The sequence below is a fragment of the Heterocephalus glaber genome, unplaced genomic scaffold, assembly GCF_053883595.1.
Source record: "Heterocephalus glaber isolate CG9 unplaced genomic scaffold, H.glaber_assembly_v1.0 deba00001456, whole genome shotgun sequence".
NCBI classification, from domain to species: domain Eukaryota; kingdom Metazoa; phylum Chordata; class Mammalia; order Rodentia; family Bathyergidae; genus Heterocephalus; species Heterocephalus glaber.
This window is the reverse complement of record NW_028258304.1, coordinates 1,476,081-1,490,551: the sequence shown is the minus strand read 5'-3', so window position 1 is coordinate 1,490,551 and position 14,471 is coordinate 1,476,081. Positions and strand designations below refer to the sequence as shown.

General features: G+C 43.2%; 1 protein-coding gene across 23 annotated transcripts in view; it reads left to right on the top strand.

The window, feature by feature from the left end:
* The window catches only part of Dysf (dysferlin), a 228,036-nt gene that overhangs the window by 65,164 nt on the left and 148,401 nt on the right, over positions 1-14,471 (top strand). For 22 of the 23 annotated variants that reach the window (XM_004849888.3, XM_004849885.4, XM_087215922.1 and 19 more), the window contains 7 exons: positions 1,566-1,694; positions 2,050-2,112; positions 2,707-2,757; positions 6,010-6,040; positions 6,778-6,893; positions 7,431-7,557; positions 9,551-9,654. In XM_004849888.3, coding sequence (XP_004849945.1) covers positions 1,566-1,694; positions 2,050-2,112; positions 2,707-2,757; positions 6,010-6,040; positions 6,778-6,893; positions 7,431-7,557; positions 9,551-9,654 — 621 coding nt within the window. The remainder of the gene's footprint in view (positions 1-1,565; positions 1,695-2,049; positions 2,113-2,706; positions 2,758-6,009; positions 6,041-6,777; positions 6,894-7,430; positions 7,558-9,550; positions 9,655-14,471) is intronic. The other variant, XM_087215918.1, reaches the window with a different exon arrangement.

Below are 14,471 nucleotides of genomic sequence, written 5' to 3'. Positions count from 1 at the left end.
ATCAAACTATATTTCAGTTTAAATCATGATAAATTAAGCAAAAGTTTCAGCTATAACCACTATGTTTCCCTCAAGAGACAGATTTCCAGCTCCCATATTATTCCCAGGACATGTTTTTATTGCCTTTTTTTCCTCTTTCAAAAAGCAATATATGTTTATTGTGGAAAAATTGAAAAATGCAACAAAATGAAGAGAATAAAAATTACCCATCCATTGGGCATGGTGGTGCACACCTGTAATCCCAGCACTCTGGGAGGCCGAGGCAGAAGGATTGTAAGTATGAACTCTGCCTCAGCAACTTACAAGTTATCAGGGCTCATCTCAAAATAAAAAACAAAAAATAAACTGTAAATATAGGTTAATGTGAAGCTCCTGGGTCCAAACTCTAGTACCACAAGGAAAAAAACTCACCTACCCTCCTGTTGTTATTAATAGTATATTCTTTTATGCCTGGGGATTTAGCTCAGTGGTTCCACTGCCTCCCTCCCAAGCTAAGGACCCAAGTATGATCCCTGGTACCAATATATATATATTCTTTCAAAGCATGCTAGGTTTTTCTTTAAAAAAAATTTTTTTTGGGCCAGGGACTTAGCTCAGTTGTTCCGGTGCCTGCCTCGAAAGTGCAAGGACCCAAGTTTGATCCCTAGTACCAAAAAAAAAAAAATTTTTTTTTTGAGACTAGGTCTCACTATGTAGTTCAGGCTGCCTTGAACTCATGGCAGTCCTCCTACCTCAGCCTCTTGAGTGCTGGGTGTGTGCACCACCATACCTGGTTTAAAAATTTTTTGTTACTACATAATGATTACATTAATAGAATGCTATTTTTATAAGAAATTGGTCAACAAATACAGTTGATTAGAAAGTAGAACCAGTAAACATCTTTTTTTTCCATAAAAATTATTTTAATGTTTTTAAATTTCCAATTTTAAATTATTTGACCTAATGTTTAGAAGCACAAATGTTCTTGAAATTTTCATTTACTTTAAAGTTAAAAAAAAAGGTCAATGGTGAAAATTCTTCCTTTAGGTTTCAGAATGTAAGAAAGCATTGCATTTAATAATAAAAAGGATACAGGATGGGGATCAGGGTGAGCCCTTGTGTGGCCTAGCATGTGTGAGGACCTGGATTTGATCCCCAGCACTGAAAAAAAAAAGTACTATTTATGGGATCACTGTGTAAGTTTGACCTCTGAGGGAATTGTCAGTAAAGAATCTTCAAGCCACTGTGAAATGTTGGTATCGGTATTGCCAGACCTTGGATGGGGCTCGTGCTGAATGAAGCGCACAGAGTTGGGGGCACTGGATCCCCCCACCCCTGGTTTACTGCAGGTGGCTTATTCAGGGCTCTTCTATGAATCTGTGGAATTTTACAGATGCAAGGGACCCGGCAGGAAAATATGTTCTTATAGTAATCTTTCTAATACCTTTCTAGTTGTCTTCCCAAAAGTCAGCAGCAAGATGGCCCCCGAGATTTCTGACTCCTGGGGTGGATGGGGGGTGGTCCCTCCTTCCTGCCTGCCTAGTGCCTTTTCCATTCTTCCTGTCATGCCTCCTCCCGGCTTTCAGATCAGAGTCCAGGTGATCAAAGGGCACCAGCTGCCAGGGGTGAACATCAAGCCTGTGGTCAAGGTCACAGCTGCTGGGCAGACCAAGCGGACTCGGATCCACAAGGGAAACAGCCCTCTCTTCAATGAGGTGATAACACTGGGCATTAGTGACAGAATCTTGGAAGGCCTTCCCAGCCAGGGACCTGCTCATTCATTTGAGTATTTGCATTTGGAGCTGACTTTGGCTTGGGACATGTGCCAGGCTCCTGCTGCTCTGCATCCCTGTCATCCATAGGGCTGTGCCTGGGATGACAACCTCTGTGCGCTTGGGTGGGGCACCCAGGTCGTGCGGAGTCCCCAGAGCTCGCACTGTGTTGAGCTCACTCCTCTTTTCTGTGTGAACTCAACTTCCGGGCTGATGGACTATGGGTGGTGATCATACTGCTGCCTGGCCTGAGGGGTCACAGGCACTGATTTGTCTCCCTTTCTCTCTGTACCAACAGACTCTTTTCTTCAACTTGTTTGACTCCCCTGAGGAGCTGTTTGATGAGCCCATCTTTATCACGGTATGTCTCAGCAGCCAAGGATTCTCCATGGGCTATGTGCACACATAGACATGTGAGTGTGTGCGTGCGTGCGTGCGTGTGTGTATGTATGTGTGTGAAATGTTAAGACCTGGCACCTAGATCATACAGACAACTCCCTGTCAAGTTCTACTGGTTACAGACATGCCACAGCAGCACAGCTGGAAGGTGGCAGCCCCCAGCTACTCAGTGTCCCCAGGTTCCTCAGGTCGGGGTCCTTAAGCTCCTTCATGTAGCGTCTACTTTTGGGCAAGGTTTTCTCTCTCTGAGCCTCAGCTTTCTCCTATCACTGCCCAAAGGAGGGTGTGGTCTAAGTGGTGAAAAGTGTGGGTGCTAGACAATTTGGACTCCGATCCTGCCTGTACCATTTATGAATGTGTGATTCTCCACATGTCCTGTAATCTCTCTGTGCCCCTGTTCCTTCATCTGAGCATGAAACATTGCTTAGAACAATCTCTGGAATGGAGTAAGTATCTGTTGTTGGCTGTTCTTATTGAGACTGAAGAGCTGTGGGGTTTGACCCTGCTGGACATGTTTCCCTGGTAAATGTGAGTTCTCAATGATCTTATTCTCCAGGTGGTGGACTCCCGTTCCCTCAGGACAGATGCCCTCATCGGGGAGTTCCGGGTAATTGTTCACTTTCTCTGACTGGGAGCAGTTAGCTCCTACTTCCTGTGCTCTTGGAGGCTCTGTGGACAGTGCACAGGGGCTGGAATTCCACAAACCATGCCTACCTTGATCTGTGCCGGGAAAACACCTACCCCTAAAAACCCTTTGGAAAATCTCCCAACTCAGAGAATCTCTAGATAAAGGTAGAGAGAGGCAAAACACTTTTATTATTGAATAAGCATTAGCTAAAATGTGATGTGCACCATAGGCAATTCGCCCAGAGATGGCAAAGGCAGAAAGAAATCTCACACTTTTATGTAGCCCGTGGATTTTTCCATTACACACATGTTTCTGAGATAAACAATAACTAGTACTCAAGTAAGAGAAGAGGGTAGCACCATTGGTCACATAGAGTGCATGCTCCACTCACCTGGAACTTGCATAACCAATTATGTTAGGTCATTTATTTATCCAGAGGGGAAACAACAGTCAAACTTCTGCTTCTGTGACAAGAGGTAGTTTTACAGCATGGAGGACCGGCCCACTGAAGTTATACTCCTGGCTTCCTCCTGGCAGTAAGGAACTGTTTACATTTACATTTCAGAGAGATGGCCCTCGGGTCCTTGAGAAAGTCAGTCCCATATCATATAGTTGACAAAAGGCTTAATTTTTAGAAAAATGATATATTTTATTTATTTATTTATTTTTGGTACTGGGGATCGAACTCAGGACCTTGCGCTTTCGAGGCAGGCTCCGGAACCACTGAGCTAAATCCCCAGACCAAAAATGATATATTTTAAAGAGACAGAGAAAGTACTTACAAGTTTTCTATGGTAAATGTGTGACAGCAGAGAGGGGAATGAAATTTTCCTCTATTTCCAGCAGGGGGAATCCAGCCCCTTCTTTTTAATGTCTTTCTGTCCCTACATCTGGGAAGGCAGCCCTTGCCAGTTCTGACCATCTGGAGCCAGCATGACCTGGCACTCTCTGCCCTGACCTCAAGTTCACTATGGGTCAGGGGTGGCATTCAGATGTGGACCCCTGGGAGAGGGAAGCCCCCTGCTCCAATCTGCTTATGTGTCCCAGGTGGCCTAGAAGTTGATAGTCACTTCTTGGAATAGTCTAGGACTGCATAGACAATTGAGCTCATAGGATGCATTCAATAAATTACACAAAGTACCATAAAGGAGCCCAGATGGTACTGTAATGTCATTTAATGCAATTCTTATTGATGTTCTCATTTTAGAATCTTTAAGAATTTATCAAAAGGAAAGAAAGAGTACAGGCTTGTTTGAACCTGCCCCTGATATCCAAATGAATTATGCTCCCTTCTCTGGGAAATAGTCTGAAGATAAAAACCTAAGTCTGGTTTCTTGGAGAAGCATTTTTTTTTTTTTTTTTTTTTTTGGTACTGGGGATCGAACTTGGAACCTTGTGCTTGCAAGGCAGGTGGCAGCACCACTGAGCTAAATCCCCAGCCCCAAGGAGAAGCATTTTTTAAAGAGATGGGTTTCAGCTTGAGTCATTGTGTAACACATGAAATCTTTGTGTTTCAAGTTTCTAATGTTTCTGTACTTATTCTGAGAACATAAAAATTAAGCTAAATTTATTTTTTCTCATTATGGAAATACAAATGACTCAAATTTATCCTTCTTTATGTCTGAGTAGTACTCCATTATGGCTACTACATCTTCCTTATTCATCCATCTTTTGATGGATAACTATGCCACTTCCAGGATTTAGCCATTATGCATTGTGCTGTTATAAACATGGGTATGCCTGCATCACTGCAATATCATGTCTTAGTTCTGTTAGGAAGATACCTAGAAGGGGAATTTCTGTGTTTAGTTTTTTGAGGAATCTCCATACTGATTTCCATAGTGTACTAGTTTACAGTCTCACCAATAATGTGGAACGACTTCATTTTCCCCTGAAGCCTTGGCAACATTTGTTATTATTTGATTTCTTGATAATAATCCCTCTTTCGGGAGTAAGATGAAATCTCGATGTTGTTTTAATTTGCATTTTTGTCATGGCCAATGATGTTGAATATTTTTTCACGTATTTGCCCATTGTACTTCTTCTGAGAAGTGTTTATTCATTTCAGTGGTGGTCGCGGGGCAGGGATCGAATTTAGGACCTTGCACTTGCCAGGCAGGTCTGGTGCCACTGAGCTACATCCTCGGCCCTCAGTTGCCCATTTTTTGATTTAGCCTTTTATTTTGGGGGCTCTTGTATTTTAAAGTTGTATTCTAGATATTAGTCCCCTGTCCAAGGAGTAGCTGGCATTTTTTTTTCCTGCATCTTGTAGTTTGTCTCTTCACTTAATTGGTTGCTTGCTTTGCAGTGCAGAAACTTTTGAATTTGATATAATCCCATTTGTTGATTCTTGATGTTATTTCTTGTGCAATTGAGATTCTGTTCAGTAAGTCTTTACCTATGCCTATATCTTCAAGAGTTTTATCTATTTTATCTTCCAACAGATGCACTTTGGGACCATAATGTCAAGTGAAATAAATCAGACAAACAAGCACAAATATCGCATGGTTTCTCTTACATGAGAAACCTAAAGTATAAATAATTTAAGGTGCAAAATAAAGGATGGACAGCAGGAAACAGAAAGATAGATTTGTTTTTCCAAATGGGAATGGCATCTAGAGATGTTGGGAGAGGGGAACGAGGGGAGGGCGAGGGGAATAAAGGAATTCAGATGTGTTGTATACATGTGCCAACTCCGCATGATGAATATGATCAATATGTAAAGCAAGCATTCTAATAAACATTAAAATAACAGGCACAATATAAAAATAATTATAAAAGTAATTTATGATTTAAAAACTAGGCTTTATGTTTTAGGTTCGTAGCAAAATAGAGTGGGAGTTAAAGAGAAGTACAGTTTACCTTCTGGCCCCTCCACTACCCCACAGCTTCCCTTACTATCAATGTCCTGATAACCTATGTTTTTTTATAGAAAATTATAAAATACAGGAAACAAAAAAAATAAAAAGCACTCCAATCTGCCACAAAGATAGCTTTGTTACTATTTTTATTGTATTTCCTTCTCTCTTTTTTTGTGCATAAACATACTTTCCCAAACTGTGTACCAAAATGTGTTCTGCTTTCTTTCTATGTAGTATCAAATGATGAAGGGTTCCCTGTCCCCAGATGATTTTCATAAACGAGACATTTAATGGACTCAGGTAGTGCACCATGCTTTATGTAACACTTCAGTGGCAAGAATTTGATTTGTATTTTCCTGTCTGATTTCAGATGGATGTGGGCACCATTTACAGAGAGCCCCGTGAGTTCTCACCCCTTTGCCATATCCTTGCATTTTGGTTCTTGAGGCTGCTTGGGAACATCTGCTTGAGCCTTCATCTTCCTCCCTGGGGGTTGGAATTTAGAGGTGGGATTTGTTGCTGGAGGAGGAGGCAGGAGTTCACCCTCCATGCAAAGCCGGCCCTTAGGAAGATCAAAACCTCACCTGTGTCTCAGGAGGCCTCAGACACGATAAACCTGGCAAGTCCTATCAAGGGCACTGGGACCTATCTTCACCTCAGACAGAGGCAGAACATTTTTGTAATGAAGCCAAGATTTCACCTCACCAAGGTTCCACCTTGACTGGTCACTTCCCGAAAAAGTCGAAAATAACCTCCTGTTTGACTTTGACAGCCTCTTGTAGAGATTTCTGTTAATATTTCTGACTCTGACCCACATAAACACAAGTACATTTTGATAACAGATTTTTTAAAAAACATTGAGGCATTTATTTAATTACCAATTATGGAGTGTGGCATGATTTATAAGTGGCTAAGTTTCTACCTCCTCAGGAAAACAGCCTTATTGAGTGACTGTAGCATCCTTCGGGGACCTTCAATCTTTGGTTATGAGCTCTTGGTTTCACTACCCCACTGGTTCTAGGGTTTGAATCTTGCCTCCTCCTTCCAATGGCTGCGGTCCATCCTGGCTTCCTGGATGTGGCTGCAGACTTGGGTTTTCCTGTCCTGGGATTGCCAATGGGCATTTACTTGCTTTTAGGGCATGCTTATCTCAGGAAGTGGCTACTTCTTTCCGACCCTGATGATTTCTCTGCTGGGGCCAGAGGCTACCTGAAAGCCAGCCTGTGTGTACTGGGGCCAGGGGACGAAGCTCCTGTGAGTACCTTTTCCTGGGTCATAGCCATAGCACTTCACATAGTACCTGCTGGTGGAGGCACCAAACAAAACCCCCAATTCAATTTTTTAAATTTAGAAGTCTAGTTGGTAATTATAAGAAGTGTAGAACATGTAGGAAACAAAAATTGAATCTTTTGTCGTTCTACCAGAGAAATCCATTATTAAAATCTTATCCCATATCCTTTTCAAAGGATATACGTGTGCATTTTTGTTTTTTTCAAAAGTGAGATCATTCTCAATATATTTATATTATAACCTGGATTTTATTGCCTAAGAATATATGATTATCATCTTCACTCGTCAGTAAGTAAGCTACAAATTGGAGGCGGTAAGAGTGAGAGAAGTGTTCAGAATTGGGAGCTGTCAGGATCTCATATGTTTGAGAAGAGACGGGGTGAACTTGTGGGAGAGGAATGTGATGTCGCATGTAAGTGTGCCGGGTGGAGCTCTTAGAAAAGGAAGATAAAGCATGGAGATCAATAACACACTGAGGAATCATATTTGTCTGCTTTGTAGCTGGAGAGGAAGGACCCCTCTGAAGACAGGGAGGACATTGAAGGCAACCTGCTCAGGCCAACAGGTGTGGCCCTTCGAGGAGCCCACTTCTGCCTGAAGATCTTCAGGGCTGAGGACTTGCCTCAGAGTGAGTGGGGCACCCCCTCTGGGTGGGCGGCCTGCCAAAGCTCTGGCCAGACCTTTGGGAGGGTGGCCCTGGGTGGGGTTGTGGTGGGCTCCGTGGTGAGCTCAGCTTTCTGGGAGAGGGAAAGGCTTTGCTCTCCAGTGGGTGCCCCTCTGCTCTCTACCTGTCTCCCCTGGCCTGGCTTTCTCTTTGAGGATTTACTAGAGATAAGTGCTGACCAGTTCTCCCTTCACTGTTGCCTGGCAGATGCTTCACATCCTTTTAAAATTCCCCCCCCTTGTGCTGAAGATTGAACTCCAGGCTTCACTGAGCAACAATCAGAATTTAATAGAGAGTAATACATGGTGGCGGAGTTAGAAAAATCCTTGAGTCTTGAAAGTGATAGCAGCCCCTGGGCTCCATCCCAGTGTCCCTAGATCTGGTCTGGCCCCTTAGCCACTCTGTGGACCCATTTTCTTGGTTTTCACTGAGGAGGCTGCACCATCTGGACACCACCCTGCTCTTGGAGTGGCTCTCGTGATTGTTCCTTCCTTCTGTGAGGAAGCCTGAGTCAGCAGATTCTGGGTAGAGAGCAGTTGCTCTGATGGGAAGGTTTGCACAAAGGACCTGGGACCATTGTTTTCCAGATGAAGAATGCTGCTCTACCAGGTGGCCCACCAACCCCCTTGACCTAGGTCTGTCCTGGTGTCAGAAAGTCCCATGCTCCAGGAGACTCCTATGTCCCTAACAAACTGGGTCGCCTGACTTGTGGCCATCTCCTCATCTTCCTAGGAAGGCCAGTGTGGTTATTGAGTGGGTTCTCACTATTGCTGGTCTGGTATTGGCCTCACCCTGTGTGTTTAGGATAGGTTGCTAGAAGAGTTAAACTGAATATTCTAGAACCACGAGTGTCAGCAGGGCTGGCATTGGAATAAGGCACACTTATTCCTAGTGTTTAAAGACTCCCCAGGCATCCGGTTGCAAGACACTATTTTAGAGCATACATTAGCATAATCAAACCAGTCACTATTCCCAGCTGTCAGTGAAAACATTTGCAACTTGGATCCCTGTTTGTAGTTTTGCATAAAGCAGTTTGAGGCTTTCTGCTTTGGTAAAGACATCAGTATAGAAATGAAATGGATTCCTTCTGTACAAGTTCACTTGGACCAAAATCACAGGGGAAAGCCTTTAAATAACTAATGGGAATTAAGTGGATATTAGAATACATGCTTAAAAACATTCACATTCATTGGTTGCAGCTATGTAGATGTGAAGCTAGTGAGCTTCCACAGGGGTGTGGGGACTTAGAAATGCTCACTTTTTTAAGGTGAAGAAGCTTTGTGTTAAATTCTCTACAGTGTTGTTTAAATAAAAACAACATAAATATTAGACAGATAAATACAACAGATTTGCTAATATTTGCTAATTGTTACCTATTGCATTCATATAGACATTGGCTAGCATAAAATTTTTAATTGACTCCTCTCATTCATTCATGTACATATAAACATTTATAAATATATATATGTACATACACATAATCAATATGTGTGTGTGTAATCTGGCTAATTCAATTAAATAGTTGGTTTAAAGAAGCAAATTAAAAACTTTTTTAATGGACAGAATTGACCTATTGGTTAAATGCAGGGAAATCATTGTACTAATGGATATAAAAGGAAATGTCCACCATGCACCAATAATTGGCTTATTATTCCAAAGTTCTCCAGTGCTCAACTGCATAGCTTACTGTCCTCAGCGATACAGACTTCTCATCAGTTGAGTCAGCAGTCAGTCTGAAGCTTCTTGGTGCCAAGGGGACAGAGACCTGGCTGCCTGGGGCAGGGTGAGGACACATCCCAGTGTGCTCAGGGGTGGCTCCTCTGAGAGTCCTCCCTCCCAGAAGCACCTGGCCTGAGTCCTGAGGCAGGGACACAGCTGCAGTGCTGCCTGGTGACAGGGAGTGTTGGGGCTGGTGGGGATATCAGGTGGGTCATGACTCCTGTGTCCTCCTCCCCAGTGGATGATGCTGTGATGGACAACGTGAAGCAGATCTTTGGTTTCGACAGTAACAAGAAGAACCTGGTGGACCCCTTTGTGGAGGTCAGCTTTGCGGGGAAGATGGTAAGAAGCAAGGAAGCAGGAGGTCTCCTGTGGGAGGGTGACGGCTGGGTATCCTTGAACAGGTGCCAGGGCATATAGGACAGTGAGGTGCCCTGGCTGAGCATGGGAACCTGGAGGGGCTGATGCTGAGACACAAGATGTGACGTGAACCTGGGTCGGCTCTCTGGGGCTGCTATGCACATGAATGTTGACAGGTCTGCCTGGGTGTCTGTATAGAGAAATAGGTGTGGATGGACTTGGAGAGGACAGGTGGATAGTGGGTGGATAGAGGATTATTTACAGGAAAACTAAGCAAAAGCCTGGAAACCAGAGGTGAAGGAATAAAGATAGGAAAACTTTTTTAAAATGTGTGACCAAAACCTAATGATTATTTTTAAACATTGGTGGCAGGAGTTGGACAGAGAGCATTCTGGTGGGTGCTCTAGGGATCACCAATGTACCATCTCTTCCTTTCAGCCCAGGAGTGGGCCTATCACTCCTGTCCTTGTTGACTTCTGTCCCAGCAACTTTCTCCTTATGGACTGATGCCTCCTAGGCTCTGGGTACCCACTTCTTTGGCCTCTCCCAAACTTCAGCCATCACCTCTCTGCAGGGGACTCCCACAGCTCACATCCTTTGCTTCAAGCCCAAGCTTGTTCAGGCCTCTGAACAGCTCTGCCTGATGTCCTTGTGAGCATTTAGAGGACATGTGAATCAGCTTTCCTATTGCTAGGACGCAATACCTGACGTCTACAAGTTAAAGGAGAGGATTTTTTGGTTCATAGTTTTAGAGGGTTCAGTCCATGATTGGCTGGCTCCAAGGCAGGGATGTCATAGAGTAAAACTGCTTAGTTCATGGTGTTCAGGAAGCTGAGAAAGGAAACAGTGCTGGAAAGGAAGGGCCTAGGGGCCGTGTATAGTACACAAAGTCATGCCTCCACTGGCCTACCCAGACACACCTAAAAGTGTGCCCTGCTAATTGGATGTTTTTAATCTAGTCAAGTCAACAATCCTGACAATCCAGGATTAAAGGTGATGGAGGTGTCATTTTCTCTGGTCCCAATGGCTCCACTTCTAGGAGCCTCCATCTTAACCCAGTTCTACCACCAATGGCGGAACACGAAAGTCTGTTTTGATTCCTTCTTTTTTCTCTTTCCACATCAAACATGCATGTCACCTCTAGCCCTTGACCTCAAACATGCCCCCGAGGCACAGCCCTTCCCTGTGTTCCTAGAACCACTGCCATCTCTTCCCAGGACCACACGGCAGTCCCCCCACTGCTCTTTTTCTCACCTCATGACTGATGTGTTTGCAGAGCCCCAGCCATTTGTCCAAGTTCTGGATTTCTCTGATTAGTTCCTTCTGGTGTTGTTTAATTTGCTCATCTGGCTCTTGTATTTTCTGTAAACTGGAAATTAGGTCTACAGATTCATTTAGGTTCAGATCAAGTATTTTGCCCAGAAGTCATTGTAGGTGATGTTCTGTGCATCATATTGCACAACAGAAAGCAATAGTGTCAGTGTCCCAGCATCAGTGATGACCATCTGACCTCTTGGTCACAGTGGTGGCTCCAGGTCTCCCCCTTGTAAAAGTAGACAATTCTCTTTGTAATTGGCAGATACTCTGTGGCACTATCCTGGTTCTGGGGATGTAAGAGCATATTCTACTTCTTAGCAACTTCTAACCAAAAGCTGTAAACACCCATTGACCTCTTTGCCTCAATAAATCATTTACTGTGGTTGCACAGTGGTGATTTTCTCATTATCATTTTATCTCTTTGTTAGCTTGCATTTTTCTGTAAAGAAGAATTTTGTTTCTTCCACCCCTTTGAATATTACGTGGACCTCAATAATTTTTATTAATTCAATGTGTTGAAATCAGTCATTGTTGCATCTGATACATACATTACCCCAACACTGCCATCTGGAACCCCTTCTAACTGGCTCTTCCCTCCTTGACACACAGCATGGACTTTCAGTGAAAATGTCTGAGGGCAAGATAAACACATATTAAGGTCACCCCCACTGAAGTGCAAATGCTCCTTGCAGATTCTTATGCTAGAGCAGGTTTGGTTTGGGCTTGGTTTGACACCCTGTACCTGGCTTCAGGAGGGTTTGGGACAGGACTGTGAAGGAAAGAAGCAGGAAGCTGTGGCTAGACAGTTTGTGCTGTAAGGACTAAGTTCAGTTTTTCCAGTGGACAGATGGGGAAGATCATGTCAATTGGGAAAATGGATCATTTTTATCCTACATCCCTAGCATAGTAGGGATGCTTTCATGGTGACCAGATCCAAGACTGATTTGCCTTCAGATTTCCTGCTTTCTTGGAGCTTAGTGTTGGAGGTCTGGGGTTCCTGCTGTCTCTGGGTCCTTGGGTTCTGAGATGCCCTTGCTTGTCCCTGGGGATCTTTTTAGCAGGGTGCAGCTGTCTACGGGAGGTGATGTAGGTCCTGGCAGAGATAAGGGACTAGATAAAGCTGATGGACAGCTGAGCTGAAGCAAGAAATGACACTCCTATGGTCCCTCTCAAGGGGGGGTGGCAGGAGTTGAAGAATGAGCTGATAGGTAGGGGGACAGTTGACACTTCTCTTTTGACAGCTTTGATCTGCTCAGTCTCTTCTCTGGTCTTTGGACCTTTTATGACTTCCTTTCTCTGCCCTGAGCCATCTCCTGTGGTCGCCTGTCACTCTGTTGCCCTTATTCCTTGTCTCATACTGCTTGTGTGTCACTTTTCATATCCTAATCTAAAATGTCCTCTGTGTGTCCACCCATCCCCATCTAGCTGTCTGTGCATTTCCTCTTATGGACACTTGGTGGCACTATTATGCAAGATGAGAACAACATCAGGTTTGGCCAAGTTATTCAGGGGGGAAGGAGGGTGCGTGTCTATGTCTGTATCTGTCCCATATATTTTTTTCCATTAAGTTTATTGGTACATTTTAGGTATAAAATACAGTTACATTCATCATTGGGATCTTGTACCTTTACATGATGTATCGTGGTTCTTATTTTTTTCCCCATTCCCCTGCCCTCACTTCACCCTCTCCACCCTTCCCTATTTACAAAGGCTTTGTTTCCATTTTTTTCCTTTTCTCATATTTTTTCTTTTCCCTTCTTTCCTTTCCCCTTACCCTCCCACTCCCCCTACTCCTTTAGACCTTTTCTTCCTATTACACAATATCAATTATACATTTTAAAAATTACAATGTCAAGATCTAGAGAGCAGTTCCACTGCTCCCAGCGCAGAGGAGGTGAGCTGTGCGGGTGCCAATAGCACCCCTCTGCCATTGAAACGAGAAGACATGTAAATAAGTCTCAAAACCAGACTTCCAGATCACCTACAGCAACCCCAAAGGGAAAGGAGATGGAACATTCTGATACTCAACCACTGGGACTCCCTCAACTGGCAACAAAAGAGGAACTGGAAAAAATGAAATCAGAAATAATTTCTCAGATAACAGCAGAGATTGTGCCCATAGTGCAAGACATGATTAATAAATCCAGAGAGGACACGGATAAAAAAAATAGAGGAGCTGAGGAACATGATGGAATCTGAACATAGGAAACAAATGGAATCCATAAAACAGATACAAACAGATTTCCAGGAGATTAAAAACTCCATTGAAAGTGTACACAGCAGAATGAACCAATGTGAGGATAGAATTTCAGATACAGAAGATAAGATTGCAATTAGCGACCTGGAAAAGAAGAATTGCTTCAAAATTGTAAGGGACCATGAGAAATCAATCCAGCAGCTGCTAGACAATGCAAAGAAGAACATAAGACTGATCGTGGAGTCAATGAAGAAACAGGACAGAGTACAGATGACATAAAAAAACTCTTCACAGGGGCCAGGGATTTAGCTCAGCGGTTCCGCCGCCTGCCTTGCAAGCATAAGGACCCGAGTTCGATCCCTGGTACAAAACAAAACAAAACAAAACTCTTCACAGAAGTGATGGCAGAAAAGTTCCCAATCAGGGGAAAAGAACTTGACATACAGATAAGGGAGGCATATAGGACTCCAAATAGCCTTGATCAAAAAAAAATCTACACATAGGCATATAATAGTTAAGATTCCAGAAACCCAACAGAAGAACAAAGTTCTACAAGCAGTTAGAGAAAAGAAACAAATCACATACAAAGGAAAGCCCATCAGAATCACAGCAGACTTCTCCATGCAAACCCTCAAGGCAAGAAGAGCTTGGAGTGATGTATTCCAAGCTCTAAAGGAAAACAGACTCCAACCCAGATTGATGTACCCTGGAAAACTATCTTTCTAAATTGGTGGAGAAATAAGATGCTTTCATGACAAAGAGCACCTTAGGAACTTCATGAATACCAAACCAGCACTCCAAAAAGTTTTAGATAATATCCTAGGAACAGACAATGAGAATCACAACCCCAGGAAAACCAGCAGAATGAATCCATTGGGCGAATAAGAAATTAAATGTAAAGTGGGAGAATCCAACAAAAAGAAAAAGTCATGACAATGATAAGTCAATACATACCAGTTTTAACCATCAATGTTAATGTCTCAATTCACCAATCAAAAGAAATAGACTGGCAGAATGGGTCAAGAAGCAAGATCCAACAATATGGTGCATACAAGAAACACACTTAATTCAAAATAAAACTCATAGATTGAAAGTTAAAGGGTGGAAAACAATACTCCATGTGATGGGGACCCTTAAAAAAGCAGGAGTAGCTATCCTCTTTGCAGATCAAGTGGATTTCAAACTAACACTGATTAAGAGAGACAAAGAAGGACACTATATCCTTGTAAAGAGAACAATCCAAGAGGAAGAGAAGACAATCATAAATATCTATGCACCAAACTCT